The sequence below is a fragment of the Mugil cephalus genome, chromosome 15 (genome assembly GCF_022458985.1).
Source record: "Mugil cephalus isolate CIBA_MC_2020 chromosome 15, CIBA_Mcephalus_1.1, whole genome shotgun sequence".
In the NCBI taxonomy this organism is placed as follows: domain Eukaryota; kingdom Metazoa; phylum Chordata; class Actinopteri; order Mugiliformes; family Mugilidae; genus Mugil; species Mugil cephalus.
In genome coordinates this window covers 12,487,893-12,502,420 of record NC_061784.1, presented here as the reverse complement: position 1 = coordinate 12,502,420, position 14,528 = coordinate 12,487,893, and the positions used below count along the sequence as shown (strand labels likewise).

Genomic DNA, 14,528 nt, shown 5'->3' with positions numbered 1-14,528 from the left:
TGGGCCACATACCAACCTAACAACAGCGTAATTATGGTGCCCCATATTTCTTTTGTTCTCCAACTGTTTACATTGTCCATGTTTACATTTTCTTTTTTTTTCTTTTTTTTTTTTACAGTGTAAAGAATGCACAAATCCAGCTTAAACATTTTCACCCCACGTCTGAAGTACTTATTTGCGGTACCATGATCTTAGGTGCCCAACCCTCCGCATTCCATTCACAGCTGACACTTGCGTGCACAACTCAGGTAGAAAGTCTGGACAGTCTGTGCTTTACTGGCTTTTTTTTTTTTTTTTTTTTGTGTCATCCGTGGAACACATCACACACTTTTGATCCATGTCAGCTCTAATATGCAAATAGTCAAAAGGAATTCCGAGAGGAACGACCCTCTGCGGTAATAATAATTCTTCTGTCAGCTTTACTGTCATGTCATGTCAGACTGTCGTGTCAGTGTCTGCAGCACAGCATGCAAGTAGGGATTTGTACCGTAAATAAAGACATCTCACAGAGGAGAAAACACCACAGGCATGAAGCTTTGTTCATAACTTGCATGATAATTATTATTATTATTATTATTATAATACTGACAGGAAGCGAATAATACATAAATTATTGATCTATTAAGAAGGAGTGGGATAAAATAAGTTAATGCATCCACCCATTCCTTTTCAGACATGTAGAGGACGGCCTATTTATTTTTTTTTACTTCATTTATTTATTTTTTTCATTTATTGTTACTTATGTTTCTTGTGTCCATTCCTGTTTCCTTTTTTTTTTCATGTTCTAACATCTTCCTCTGGTCTTATGTACACATGAAGCAGCACAAAATGAAATGCCAACAACACTTTGGCTTTAAAAACGCTAAGAGTGAACCACACACAATATTAAAGTCTAAGTCAAGCATACGCACACACACAGAGACACTATGCACATATGCACCCGTGAAGACGGATGAAAGGTTAAAACATGCTAAATTACAAGTACTATATTAGAACACACTTTGTCTAATAAAAGGAGCGGCTCTAAACGGGATTAAACGCCAAAGACTGATAATTATTGGATCATTGTTCCAGAGTTTGGAAAGGTTTGCCGCTGTGCTTCAACCTGCGATGTTGGGACTTGAGGCAGCAAGTGCACAGCAGAAAACACGGACGGCGGGAAGAAGCCAGAGGCACCGAGAGACACAGGAAGAACATGCAGACTCCACTCTTTTTAGAATAATTAATGTTAATTAATTCCACGTTGATTCCGAGTAACTGAAGCAAGTTGAAGCATGGAGCTTTGCTGATCATTTATTAACCTGTCAATTTACAGAATATGAACTGAAAATGGATAATAACTGAACTAATGGCTGCTTATGACCCCAGACACAATAATATACATTCACCGGCCACTTTATTAGGTACACCTTGCTAGTGAAAGGTTGGACCCCTGTTTGCAGAACTGCAGAACTTCAGTGCTGCCTTGAATCTTCATGTCATATTTTCAACAAGGTGTTGGAAACATTCCTCAGAGATTTTGGTCCATAGTGACATGACAGCATCACACAGTTGCTGCAGATTTGTTGACTGCACATCTATGATATGAATCTAACGTTCCACCACATCCCAAAGGTGATGCTCTATTGGATTGAGATCTGGTGACTGTGGAGGCCACTGGAGTACAGTGAACTCATTGTCATGTTCCAGAAACCAGTTGAGATGAGTGAGATGATATGAGCTTTATGACATGGTGCATTATTCTGATGAAAATAGCCGTCAGAAGATGGTACATTGTGGTCATAAAGGGATGGACATGGTCAGCAACAATACTCAGGTAGACTGTGGCATTTAAACCATGCTCAGTTTGTACTAAGGGGTCCAAAGTGTGCCAAGAAAATATCCCCCACACCATTACACCACCACCCCCAGCCTGAACCGTTGATATAAGGCAGGATGGATCCATGCTTTCATGTTGTTTACGTCAAATTCTCACCCTGACATCTGAGACTCGTCAGACCAGGCAACATCTTTCCAATCTTCTGTTGTCCAATTCTGGTGAGCGTTTGTGAACTGTAGTCTCAGTTTCCTGTTCTTATCTAACAGGAGTGGCACCTGGTGTGGTCTTCTGCTGCTGTAGCACCATCTTCTTCAAGGTTGGACGTGTTGTGCGTTCAGAGATGTTATTCTGCATTCCTTGGTTGTAACCAGTGGTTATTTGAGTTACTGTTGCCTTTCTATCATCTCCAACCAGTCTGCACATTCTCCTCTGACCTCTCACATCAACAAGGTATTTTTGTCCGCACAACACAACCGCAATTCACTGGATATTTTTCTCTTTTTTTTTCTGACCATTCTCTGTAAACCCTAGAGATGGTTGTGCATGAAAATCCCAGTAGATCAGGAGTTTCTGAAATACTCAGACCAGCCCGTCTGACACCAACAACCACACCAAGTTCAAAGTCACTTAAAACCCCTTTCTTCCTCATTCTGAGTCTCGGTTTGAACTTCAGCAAGTTTTCTTGATCACCTCTCCATGAATAAATGCATTGCTACGCATGCTATTTATGTTAACAAGCAATTGAACAGGTGTACCTAATAAAGTGGCCATTGAGTCTATATTCAACAAGAGACACCCATTTAAAAAAAGGGATAAAGGGATAAAGGCAGTTTACTCTGGGTTGATAATTCTTGCTAAACGTTCACACATAGCAGTAAGCAGACTTCAAAAAGACAAACGAGAGAAAGGAAAATTACCTATAATAACTTGATGTACACCTCCCGCCTGAAGAGAATGTGACAGTGACTTGCGGGTAATTATTTATGATCCTGACATTTTTAAACCTCACGAAAGAAAGAACCGTGGAATTTATTAATAGCAGTCTGCTCTTTAAAGATAAAAAACTAGGCTTACACATCTAAGAAGACCCCTTATGCACAAGCCTGAAGTCACAGGTGTCCCATTTAAGAAGCTTGTTCTTTGTTTTCCTGCTGTGACACGCCACCACACTTTTTTGTGAGAATAACGTCTTCGACCTGTCAAAGCGAAATGCAAAGACTTCCCTCGGGGGAAACAGAAACAAACTATTCTCAAACCACAGTCTTTACCATGGATCTTCTATTTAAATACCGTGTTGAAGTACATGTACTGTATCATTTAATCACCACAATGCTTTACATAACGCGCTCTCTGCTGCACTGTTTATGTGACAATTATGACATACCATCCAACCGCGTATCCAGCCTGTGAACGGATTTATTGGCAAACGTTTTATGAAAGTCATGACTGATTCATTTCCATGCATTTGAACGCACGCGATGTAGTAATTCGCTGAAGTGTGCAAAAATGTTTATAAAGTCACGTTTGTTTGAGCTGAATTTTAGTTTTTATCCAGTTGCGCAATCACTGGAAATTACAAATATTGTGGTATTATTAAAATATGCTATTACTGGCTGTGTGTGGTCCTGAATTTCCTGCACTTAGGAGATCATTACACTCTTATACTCTTCACACTTGTTGCAGGAATAAGGTTTTCTCTCTAAACCAGGCAAAATTAATAAAATGTTGAGCATTGGGCGCTAACTTATTTACACCAATTGCCAAGTGGGTTCATCGAAGCCTTTCAGAATCGAGATATGAAATTGAGCTGTTTTAAAAGACTGCGCGTCGCTCCTGTATTCTCGATCATTCGCAAGAAGTGCCAATTATTATTGCATCGTTAAAATATTGTTATTGGCTCCGAAAGCCAAAATGCATGCACCTGTCATAATAAACAAAGTAGGTACAGAGAAACAGTGCACGGACCTAATGTGAGAACTATAAAAGCTCACGTGATGCATTCTTTGCAGACTGCCACGTGTGCAATACTGAAAGCCTACCATACTTTAGAAGTAATGGCCCAGCTTTCACATACCAGTCATAATAACCGTAATAATCAGCTCTGTACACGGTTTGCGCTCTGTACAAACAGGTTGGAATAACCATCACTCATCCTTCACCGTTGTGCAAACATGCTTGATGGCTCCATGTCTGGGAGAACAGATATGAACAAACTTTGGTCAGATGAAAATGACCCTTTAGTCCAGGAGCTGAGGTGCAACAGTGCTACACAACTCATTAAAACTGAGTTAGTAAACTAAATAGAAATTCGAGTACTTCACCTGCTTCTATTTTCCAGACTCACAGTCCTGTCTCGGGATACTACAAACCTCTCTGCTGACTTATAAAAAGTTTTAAAACTAACTTAGATCAACTGCATACGTGCACTGCAGGAGCTATTTATGAAATGGTATTATGAGAACCGAACCCTTTTCATTCTCCTCTTTCTGAGAACTGACACTCTGCCTCGCTGTCCACAAAGATGTGGATGTCACAGTCTATTTCTTGGGTGTAGACATCAGAGTCCTCCACCTCCAGGCTGAAACCCACTAAACAGACAACACAGTCCGTGTGGTCAGATTAAAGTTTCAGATGTGACGCACACCGACGCTCCTGTCATCATACTCGACTCAGGCCACATTCAGTCTGTGTTAAATGGGCGCGTTATTGATTCCTGCTCATAAATTCACTGGACTGTGTCCAGGTAGCTTCCATCTATGTAACGTGAGCTCATACGTCAGTGGTCAAACACCTGCAGGACACAGTTGTGCATTTCGGAAAACTTAAATCAAACATAAGCTGACTGCAAATCATTTGCTTCTTGCGTGTTTGTACTATCAGACTAGTCTTCACTGCTTGAGTGGGGATTAACGCAGCCGTGACTGAGGTTAGATTCTGACATGTGTTGAGTGAATATATGATTACAGCAATTTTTCAAACACCTAATTGTGTTTCTCAATCAGCTACAGACAGCTGTTGACATCTAAAATGAGTGAAATGTATTGGCACAGTCACTGCACTGTAATTGCAAAACTGATGAACGGTTTAACGAGTTTATCAGTGAAGCAAATGAGACTTGAGCAGAGAATGTGTTTCATTTAGACTCAGTCATTTATCATCATCAAGCACAGGGTAACATTTTTTTTTTAAATATTTTTTATTCACCGTCATTATTAAGTACACAGCAAATTGAGAAGAGTTGAATTCTTGGTGTTAAACTACACATACACTAGTAGAGTTAATAATACTCTGGGTAGAGTTAATCCATTATAATTAACTCTCAGTCGATAAATAGTTGTTGTCAAAATTGTGTGTAAAAAGTGGTGCTAACAATACATACATAAATACACTGTGCCTTACTGTTGCATGTTCTAATATTTGTGGTGCAAGTTTAAAAATAAATGTTTTTTAACTGTCAAACATGACTACCTTTTTATTTTTTAAGTTTATTTTCAAAGTATTTTTTGTAGGATTATATAAGAATTATATTGACACCTTTTAAGTGTTATGGGGGAAACACTTGTGTAGTTAAGAAATAGACCTCAGAGTGAGTTAATTGCTAACACTACATAAAAGTGTTAAAAAACACTGGTTGGTGTTAGGCAGTGTGTTAAATTTAACTACAAGAAGAGTCAAATTTACATTAACTTGGTGTAAAGGTACCAACACTCGAAAAAGTGTTAAATTAACACTCTGAGGTGTGGACCCATATAGACACTTGAGTTAAGATCAACTCTTACAGTGTTAATTTGGGTATGCTGATTTTTACTGTGTACGAGCTGCTTTTTGTCTGCTCGGCCTCAAGTGTCCCCCGTCCACCTGCGCCTCGGCCTCGGCCTTGGAGTAGATGGTCAGGAGGAAGCTCGCGGTCTTGTCGGGGTCATAGGTGCAGGGAACGATCAAATACTCCCCGGCCTCCAAACTGTGTAACTCAATCAGTTCTCTCGTCGAGGAGAACACGCTACGTTTTATCAGTTGGATGTTCTCCGAGGCCGAATACGGAAGATGCCCTTTGGGGGTCTGTGAGGACCAGAAAAAGGAGTTCATTTATTATTTCTTCATTATATCTGGAAGCTTCATTCATTATTTATTTAGTACAAAGTTAATAAAAAGGATTCTTTGCTTACCTTCGGCGGCAGCTGTTTAGAAGGAAGGATCAGGACAAGAGATTAGATGTTTCATTTAAACACAACACACTGATTAATCATTTGTTCACACAAACCACTGACCTTATAGATGGTGAAGCCGATATAATGATATTCAACTTTGCTGCGGTACTTTTCATCGGGTTTCTGCATCAGAGACAATAACACGTTCTTGTGTCCCTTCTTTCCTTTTATTGTGAGGCGATACTGTGGATTGGTCCAAAACTCCTCTGAGGAAAAACATGAGGTGGTTATTTATTTTTTATTTTTATGTGACTGGGAAAGACAAAATAGACTAATTAAATATATAATACTGTGACAGTGAGTCTTTACTAGGAGTACTACAAACCTCTCTGCTGTGTTTGTGTTATGAAAATAAATTAATACTAACTTCCTAGATGAAATGAAGGAGAGAAAACTATGAAGACTAACTAAAGGAGTCAGTGTTTATGAAATAGTACTATGAGAACCAAACCATTTTTATTGTCGCAGCCCCCGGCGGATTCTCCGACCTCCCAGCGGCCTTCTTTCAGAGAGCAGTCCCAGAGACACTCGGCGTCATCGTCCACAAAGTTGGGGCTGTCGCAGCAAATGTCCAGCTCCTCGAAATAGTCACAAAAGTCCTCCATCGTCATCCTGAAACCGTCATTGACAAGGAACCGTTTGGAATCAGAGCAGGTCAGTGGCATGTGCAGCATCACTCAAACCAACCAGTCAGTCAGTATTTCATCAAAGACCTTGAGGATCTGGGAACTTGACTTGGATTAAAATTTATCAAAGTGAGAATGAAGAACTGTCTGTTTGATTGACAGTTTTATTTTCCTAAAGTTTTGACAGTGTTACTGATGGATGGCCGCCCACGAACATAAATCAACTGAATAACAGTGACAGAGGAGTGAAAAAAAAAATATTCAAAAGATGGTGATTGGTTTTTTAAGAGGATCTTTTGCTGCTCAGAACCATTTGTTCTGACATATTTACCAGAATTCTCCATCATTGCACACTCTGAGACACTCCCTCCGCACGTCCCTTCTCACAGTGCGCCACAGCTCCGACCTGCAGCGCAAAAACCAGAACAGTCAGATACGTCAAGAGCTTTGGCACGCCGCTGCGTTCAGGTGACATCATGTGACAGAACGAGCCCGCACTTGTCATTCCAGGCTCCATTCCACTCTCCCTCACCCCAGGGGTTCCAGATTCTCACCAGGTTCACCTTGTTCCCGTCACTCTCGACCTGTTGAATTACAGAACTTGTTTATTTATTATTATTATACGGTTTTACATCTGAACTGTATTGAAACATTTATGCTGGAAGAAAAAAGAATGTGTTACACCTGCTGGGCTCCTGTGACGGCGAAGGCGTGACCGTCCACCAGACCAAACTCACTGAATATTTCCTTTCCTTTTTTCTGAAACAGATGCATTTCACACATTTACAGAGGTTTCTGATTTTTCCCCCCACCCTTTATCTTCTAATCCAGGGGTCTTCGATGTTTTTTCAGTCCAATGACAAAGGAGAGATTCAGTACCTACTATATATGCTCTATATTAACCCAGTGCTAATTATAAATATGCATTATTATTATCATTCTGCATTCAGTATTAAGCTATTTAAATAATACACAGGTTCAAATATTATTAGTATTTATACTTCTTTTTTTTGTTCTCGTGACATAGAGATCCATTTTGGCCTCAGTGGTTGACTGATGGGAACAAGCTGCTCTATTAGCTCCTCTTCTGCTAAACTTGCAGTGTGCGTCTGGGATTTCACCTGGGGACTGAATGCGCTCTCAGCCAATTTGCGGGCAACCTGACAGAGTCAGCATGTAATCGTGATTGGCTGAGCGGCGATAGGGGCGGGGCCTACTGTGTACAGGAGGCTTAGATTGACAAATCTAATGTGACGCCCTGTGTGAAAGAGTGCGCTGTTGAGACAGCTCCTCTATCTCTGAATGAGTGAAGTGCTGACTGAAATATAACGCCTCCATTCATGTGTATGCAAAGGAATTAAAATTTGCGAGGGCAAAAGCCATCACTTACTCCTCCAAAAGTCCCGCATCCCATCATAGTTTGGCACTGGATGGCCCTGTCCATGACATCCCACAGGTCCGGTTTACTTTTGGACAGGACGTAGCTCATGTGAACACCCCCACTGAAGTCCTTCAAGGCCTCCGGTGGGTTGCCGGCGATCATGTCTGCATAGGATCCGCAAATCCTGCAGTGAAAAGTTAGACGAGCACCTTTGAATGCACCAGTGTTGATCTTGGTGCTGAGCCACAGCAAAGCTGAGGCGTTTGCTCAGGGTGGATCTACAGTGCGCTTGGATGATCACGTACTTGGCGTAGGCTTTCTCCAGCAGAGGAGCCCAGAACTCTTTCTGAGAATTGGTGGAAACTGACACCAGTCTCTTTCCGCGTATCGGCAGCAAGTCATCGATGACAACATCCACCCATTTTCCAAATCTCCAGAACTTGAGAGATGCATTGACATTAGTGAGAAGCTAAATATTTCTACCTTAAAATAAGATCTCCTGTGTTTGTACGACCGGAGAAGAATTTACCCTGAAATGGAATATTCCAGCGTAGTCATCCTTGAAGCTTTGATCCAGAGGCACCACTTGCATCATCAATGACTTATGGAGGGTCAGCGCTCCAATAGCTGAGAGGAACCAGCAATTGCCTGGATACAAGCGCAGAGCACACAACTGCAGTTGAATTATTTCATACCTGGGCTTTAAAATACATTGCCTAATTAAAGCTTTCATACCAACATCTCCTTGTTTGAAGTCGAACCTTGAAGTCCCGTCCACAACAAAAGAGGCACGGCGGCTTATCTCCTGTAAAAGATCAGTCATTTGGATCTTTTTTCTCCATCCCCTCTTACGACATTCACAAAAGCTTACTCACGCGTGGTCGAAGCCACTCCACCTCTTTGAGCTCCTCAGCCGTGGTTTCCTCCAGCTCTCCCAGAGATTGCAGGTTTGCCGGGAAAGTTTCATCCACAAACTCCCTGCCCTCGTCTAGCAGAGTGTTTCTGAGGTCCTTGTAATCTTGGCCTTTGAATTTCACAGGGTTGGAGGGGCTTCCCTCGCCTCCGGCCTCACAGAGAGAGTGAATCATCTTTATAGAGGCCATGTTGCATGGAAGTGGCGGTGGCAGTGCCTGCTCTCACCCAAACCTGAGCTCGAAGCCGGAAGAGAAGGATACAGCAATTACAAGCACTGTATGAAAGAAGAAAAACAATGAGGCGTGTTGGCACACGTCAACTGCATACCGGGGGTAAAGCCGTCGTATAGCGTGATGGGGGGTGTGATTGGGCACAGCGGGCAACGTCAATTAACTTCACTGCATTGTAAAACATATGCATGCCAGAGGGATTGAATCACACACAAACCAATCACAGAGAGAAGGAAGTTGACGCGTGTAATAACAACGAGCCCGGATTAATTTGCCCATCGCTTGCCAATTCCTGGAAAGCAAAGACTCTGTTTGCTTTGCCTTCAACTCTCAGATCCTGAACGCAACAGTGGTTCAATCCCCGGAACTGATGCGCAGCAAACATGTTGTAACATTCAGAATCGGTATCCAGTACCATGGAAATGTTTGCTCCACTCTCATTGACAAACAGAAAATTAGAGGGAAACATGGCGTTAGCATCAGATATCAAATGGTTAATCTAAGAAAAGAGAAAATGCTCTGCAGAAACTGAATCAACTGTTTAAAAAGATGACAATGCTGTAGACTAATAGAACGGCCTCTGAACCAAGCACTCGAGTTGGATTAAGACATGCCAGTATTTCAAAGACAACAGAGCACAGTGGTTGCGGAACACACGCATTATCCGATTAAAAACTGTGGTTAACGTATACATGCCGGAGGAAATCAAATTCCAGTCGCATTAACTGGGTGTCTCAATTACGTGTTTACATGCACTTAAGTTAAGTGTGTAACACGGGAAAGTCATATCTTGATTTCTGTTGCATCACACCTTTCCCACCGTAGCTATTAAATTTCCACAAACATGTTACAACTTCTGGGATGCATTTTTTGTGCACCAGGACCCTGAACCCAAGCTTTGCAAGAACCTGAAAGACCAAAGAGCCCAACTGTCAGACTTTCCTCCACGAACTCACTGAACTGTAAAAGCGCTTGAAGATTAATGTTGACATCTCAGGAAGGCCCCCTATATCGCGAGACCATATAGTGATAACATAATTACAAGGCTTTGCACAAACACGTTGAGAACATGCAGCTCGGAGGCTCTTCTTAAAGAATGAGCAGAAGACCATATTGAGGTTTAAGATCAAAGCCAGTTTAACATTACTGGGAAAAAATAAAAAGTTACTGCTAGAGAAAACAAAACCCAACACCATCTTGTTGATATGTTTAAGGGGGGTATTATTTGTCGGCGCACATCACTCTCCACCCCTTCCAGCTTCACAATGAGGGTTTTGACAGAATACTGCATAAACCAACACAGGATGTTTTTCCAAGATGATACCTCAGACCAGCATTTCCATCTTGCTGTAAAATCATCCATCAGCTCCATCACACACCCTTTAAAACGCTTTCAATTGGAGAGCTTTCTTAGCTACCCTTTCATTAACGACGATTCTGCCACGAGCACTTTCAAGAGGACATTTAGATGACGGTCCCTGAAGAAAGTGTGAGAAAACTACCTAATACTCACTTTTGAACACTGTTGAGAAACGAAATACATAATTTAAAACCTACTAAAAACTTGGAGCAAGACTCTGATAGAGCCAACATTAGAGTCGCGCAGGTAAAGGCAGTCATCACTTTTGTAACTTCTGTAGGGTCTTGCTGTGTTTAGACTAAAGAAAAGTGATGAACTGCAACTTTACTGCAAAAAAAAAAGGTAGTCATAAGTCAATAGTGTCTTATAAGGGATTATTTATTCGGTGCGTTTACATGCAGAGCTTAATCGAGCTATGGTCAAAATTCAACTTCCTGACTACAGTCCTTGTCTCAGTTTACATGCAGCGCAAGAAAATTTAACAACTGATGGGAACATGTCGTCCTCTACACTACACGGTTATATGCATCTTTTCAGCAAGTTAATACATTCATGTGGCAGACCGGTATCTCAAACAACCACCATAGGTACAATAATGCATTTTTTAATATTTTAGGTAATGTTCGTCCTACTTCTGGTGCAGATGAGTTGCGCAATATCCCCCAGATGGTTCCTGTAGTGGCTACATTTAGCTTTCCTCTTTTGTGGCTGACTTTCTTGGACGTTTTATCTGGGGTCACACCCCAGCACAATGGTTGGGAGCATGCGCACACATTCTCCGTTTGCAAACTGCGGTTACTGTATACATGCCGGAGAAATATCGAATTTCAATCGCATTATCTGGGTGTCTTAATCAGATCATGAGAACTGATTTTAATTGGAGTAACGTGTTTACATGCATTCAAATTCTCCTGTTTTAGTCCAATTAAGGCAATAATTTGTTTCCCCCCCCCCATGCACTGACTGTGTGGCTCCTACATCCTGTAAATGGATCCTCCCTTTTGAACATGTGATATTGTGTCTCTGGATAGACTGAAAAACTTCAGACGGTTGGTTACAAAAAATAAGTTTCAATTTTATTAAACACTGAATCAATGTAAACAGTGAATAGTTTTAACATATGCCAGCCATCTTCAGAACAATTTCCATTTGTCCTTTTGCCACCTGAAGAAGAGATAAATCTCAATTAGTCACAAGAACTGAATGTTTATGCAAGTCTATAAAGAACATCCAAAAATCAAGCATTAATACAAGGCTCATTACTAAACAGGCCTTCTGAACATTTTATTAGTAGATATTCTTCTCCAGTTAAAATGTTTCTGCTTATGAATGTATCTTACCAAATAGTGCATCCAGGTTCACGGAGGCAGCACTGCAGCAGCCACCAACCAGCTGATTCTGAACGACAAAAAAGTAAAGTTTAAGTTTAATAATGAATAATTTCATTCACTGCATGTGACGCTGGCATTTAATGTTCAGAAAACCGAGAGTCACCACTGAACAATCTGACGGTAATTCCAGCATTTTCAGTTTAGGCTTCATCACAACAATTATAATCACGACTCTTGGTACAACATTTTAAAATTTACCTGTCAAATCCACTTGACTGCAAACATGAAGCGACGCTGGCAGGAGTGCACCTGTAATTACAAAACAAATATGAAGGGAGGGAGAAAAAAAAAAAAGCAGACAAATGGATTCTGAAAACAATCGAATACAACTTCAAGACTCAGAAAAATGGATCAGAAAAACATCGTCAGTTGTCGCATCAGACGGCACTTCCTATTCCAGGTTTTCATCATTGATAAAGCAGCTCAGGGATTCATTGATCGCTGGGCAAACGTGTTTCAGTGAACTCACTAATGTACAACACGAGCACTTACACAAGTTCACAGCGGAGTGTGAATCCCGTTTACAGTGTACAGAAATGAGACCACGAAACAAACATGACGCATCTAATATTTAACTTACAGTGATCATCTCAAGGGTGCAGCTGGATTGACGATCTCTTCTTAGCAGATCTGAACCTTTAAACCAGAGGAAAAAAAAAAAAGATCTAAATTGTGAATCAGAATATCAAATGAATTTCAGACAAAATGTCACCGTTACTTTGTGTTCAGAAAACCAATGATCACCACTGAACAATCTGACGGTAATTCCAGCTATATCAGTTTTGGTTTCATCATAACAGAAGTGGCTTCCATTTTATGATGAAGTAAAAATGTAAATATACCTGTATAAAACGAACCGTCGTCTGCTTTAGCTGCGCCGCGTTAGCTGGGACCTTACAGCTGGATGGATACAACTTTTAAGAGAATGAAAAAAAGACAACGTTAGAGAAACAAAAGAGTAAACTACATCTTTTGTGAAGCTAAAGATTCTGAAGAGTGGACTAAATATCAGCCACTCTGCCAACTTACCCATCATTCGCACACTGTCATTAGGTAGCGTCTTCTAGCCTCAGCCTTTACAGACAATCGTAAGTTCTCTCAGCTGCAGGAGGAAACAATCGGATTAGCACTTCATCCATTTGTTTTTACAGCAAGCAGACAGAACTGCATCATGTCATGTTCAGAAAACCAAGATACACCACTGAGCAATCTGACGGTAATTCCAGCTATTTCAGTTTAGATTTCATCACTACATATCACACATTTTACTTGAGGAACAAAACTTTATAAAAACAAACCTTAATCTTTCCTTTCTGTCCCCTTGAAATGGATCCGTCTGGAGGAAAGAAAAAAAAGAAAAAAAAACACGTTTTTTTAATGACAGCAAGTCATTTGTCACCGCAGAGAAGGATGTAGTGTATGAGACTCAGAACAGTGATAATGAAACATCGTCAGTTATCGCATCAGACGGCACTTCCTATTCACAGTTTTCATCACTGACGCCTGTGGTTAAGACGGACATTTGGGATCACTTCACTGTCACTCACCTCCGGGGGACATAAGGAGACTCCAAGATGTGACATTTGTTAAACTCATGGTGTGGACTGGTAGACCAGCATCCACCTACAGAAAACACACAACAGGGAAACACAAGTAGTTTAGAACACAAACTGATCAGTTACATTAGTGCAGAGAAACATTTGCAAGTTAAAATTATAAAATTGGTTCAAGTATAATTTAGTATCATGGTCAATGCATAAATGTCTATTATCTGTAATGTGCAAATATAAACGTAGTGTAGGTTAAGCTTCCAAGAGACTACAACATGAATAAAAGAGCGTAGAAGAATTAGCGGAAATTCAGAAAGTAGCATGACTGCTAACAGTACACGGGGAATGAGAATTCATCAAGTAAATGCCTGTAATTATATCTTATATCATTTGTACGAGGTTTATGGACAGAAAAATGAGCCAGTGTGGCGAACAGTAGGACTTTGATAAGCTACAAGTAGATGTAGGCCCTTAGTAGCACATTCAAGCATGTCGAGGAAAAACGACACAATAAGAGGATATCCGTCTAATGTTTGCAGTTTAACACGGACCTCTACCCAAACGAGCCAAATTAAACACAATATACATTTTTATCATGTATACTGTGCATCATCACTGCCCTCCACGTGGTCCACTAAGCTATCGCTAATGTGCAACTTAAACTACCGGATCTTGGCAGAAATGCGCTTAGGACACGAACTAAAGTTCAACTTACGTTTGTTATTTGAAAAGTAGTGTGAAGCTGCATTTACTGAATGCAGCTCAGTGATCAATAAAGACTCCCTCAGCACCACACAACGTGAAGCAGCGCTGAAGAACTCAAAAGGGCCGGTGAGGCGGGTTACGAGCGCTTATAAACTGCAACTGTCGCGGAGATAATACGTCACTGCTTCTTTGCTTCTAGCGGCGCAGGACGAGGGAAGACGCGCTCAGTCGTCGCCTGCTGGACAGGAGGAGGATCACCACGTCACGTTTAAATATTGAAAAAATCAATTTACAGCATGTATGCGAAAATTATTGTATTGTTGTAAACTTTGGATGCAAATGT

At 40.9% G+C, this 14,528-nt stretch overlaps 1 protein-coding gene and 5 non-coding genes across 6 annotated transcripts; all 6 read right to left on the bottom strand.

The window, feature by feature from the left end:
• Positions 1-5,502: 5,502 nt before the first annotated feature.
• On the bottom strand, positions 5,503-14,326 carry LOC125020749 (calpain-2 catalytic subunit-like). Its single transcript, XM_047606230.1, has 21 exons — positions 14,196-14,326; positions 13,478-13,553; positions 13,229-13,266; positions 12,960-13,032; positions 12,773-12,844; positions 12,511-12,566; positions 12,129-12,179; positions 11,880-11,937; positions 11,172-11,703; positions 8,910-9,180; positions 8,770-8,839; positions 8,564-8,682; positions 8,340-8,473; positions 8,044-8,218; positions 7,338-7,412; positions 7,152-7,237; positions 6,985-7,059; positions 6,479-6,639; positions 6,088-6,233; positions 5,986-5,997; positions 5,503-5,878 (listed from the first exon to the last, which is right to left on the bottom strand). Exons 10-21 carry the CDS (start codon positions 9,135-9,137, stop codon positions 5,624-5,626), a joined length of 1,536 nt encoding a protein of 511 aa, XP_047462186.1. The 5' UTR covers positions 9,138-9,180; positions 11,172-11,703; positions 11,880-11,937; positions 12,129-12,179; positions 12,511-12,566; positions 12,773-12,844; positions 12,960-13,032; positions 13,229-13,266; positions 13,478-13,553; positions 14,196-14,326; the 3' UTR covers positions 5,503-5,623.
• LOC125021866 lies at positions 12,013-12,086 on the bottom strand. The gene has a single exon (XR_007114383.1). It is a non-coding gene; the product is annotated as a small nucleolar RNA SNORD65 (small nucleolar RNA).
• Positions 12,267-12,345, bottom strand: LOC125021871. Its single transcript, XR_007114389.1, has one exon. It is a non-coding gene; the product is annotated as a small nucleolar RNA SNORD49 (small nucleolar RNA).
• LOC125021865 lies at positions 12,654-12,727 on the bottom strand. Its single transcript, XR_007114382.1, has one exon. It is a non-coding gene; the product is annotated as a small nucleolar RNA SNORD65 (small nucleolar RNA).
• LOC125021863 lies at positions 13,109-13,182 on the bottom strand. The gene has a single exon (XR_007114381.1). It is a non-coding gene; the product is annotated as a small nucleolar RNA SNORD65 (small nucleolar RNA).
• Positions 13,360-13,431, bottom strand: LOC125021870. Its single transcript, XR_007114388.1, has one exon. It is a non-coding gene; the product is annotated as a small nucleolar RNA SNORD49 (small nucleolar RNA).
• Positions 14,327-14,528: the final 202 nt, after the last annotated feature.

What these genes read in the sequence shown, in the direction of transcription:
- LOC125020749 (XM_047606230.1), bottom strand. Translation starts at nt 9,137, where the DNA reads ATGGCCTCTATAAAGATGATTCACTCTCTCTGTGAGGCCGGAGGCGAG. An exon ending in CTGGAGAAAGCCTACGCCAA is followed by an intron (nt 8,219 to 8,339) that starts GTACGTGATCAT and finishes TTTTCACTGCAG; the next exon opens with GATTTGCGGATCCTATGCAG. An exon ending in AATGGAGCCTGGAATGACAA is followed by an intron (nt 7,060 to 7,151) that starts GTGCGGGCTCGT and finishes TTTGCGCTGCAG; the next exon opens with GTCGGAGCTGTGGCGCACTG.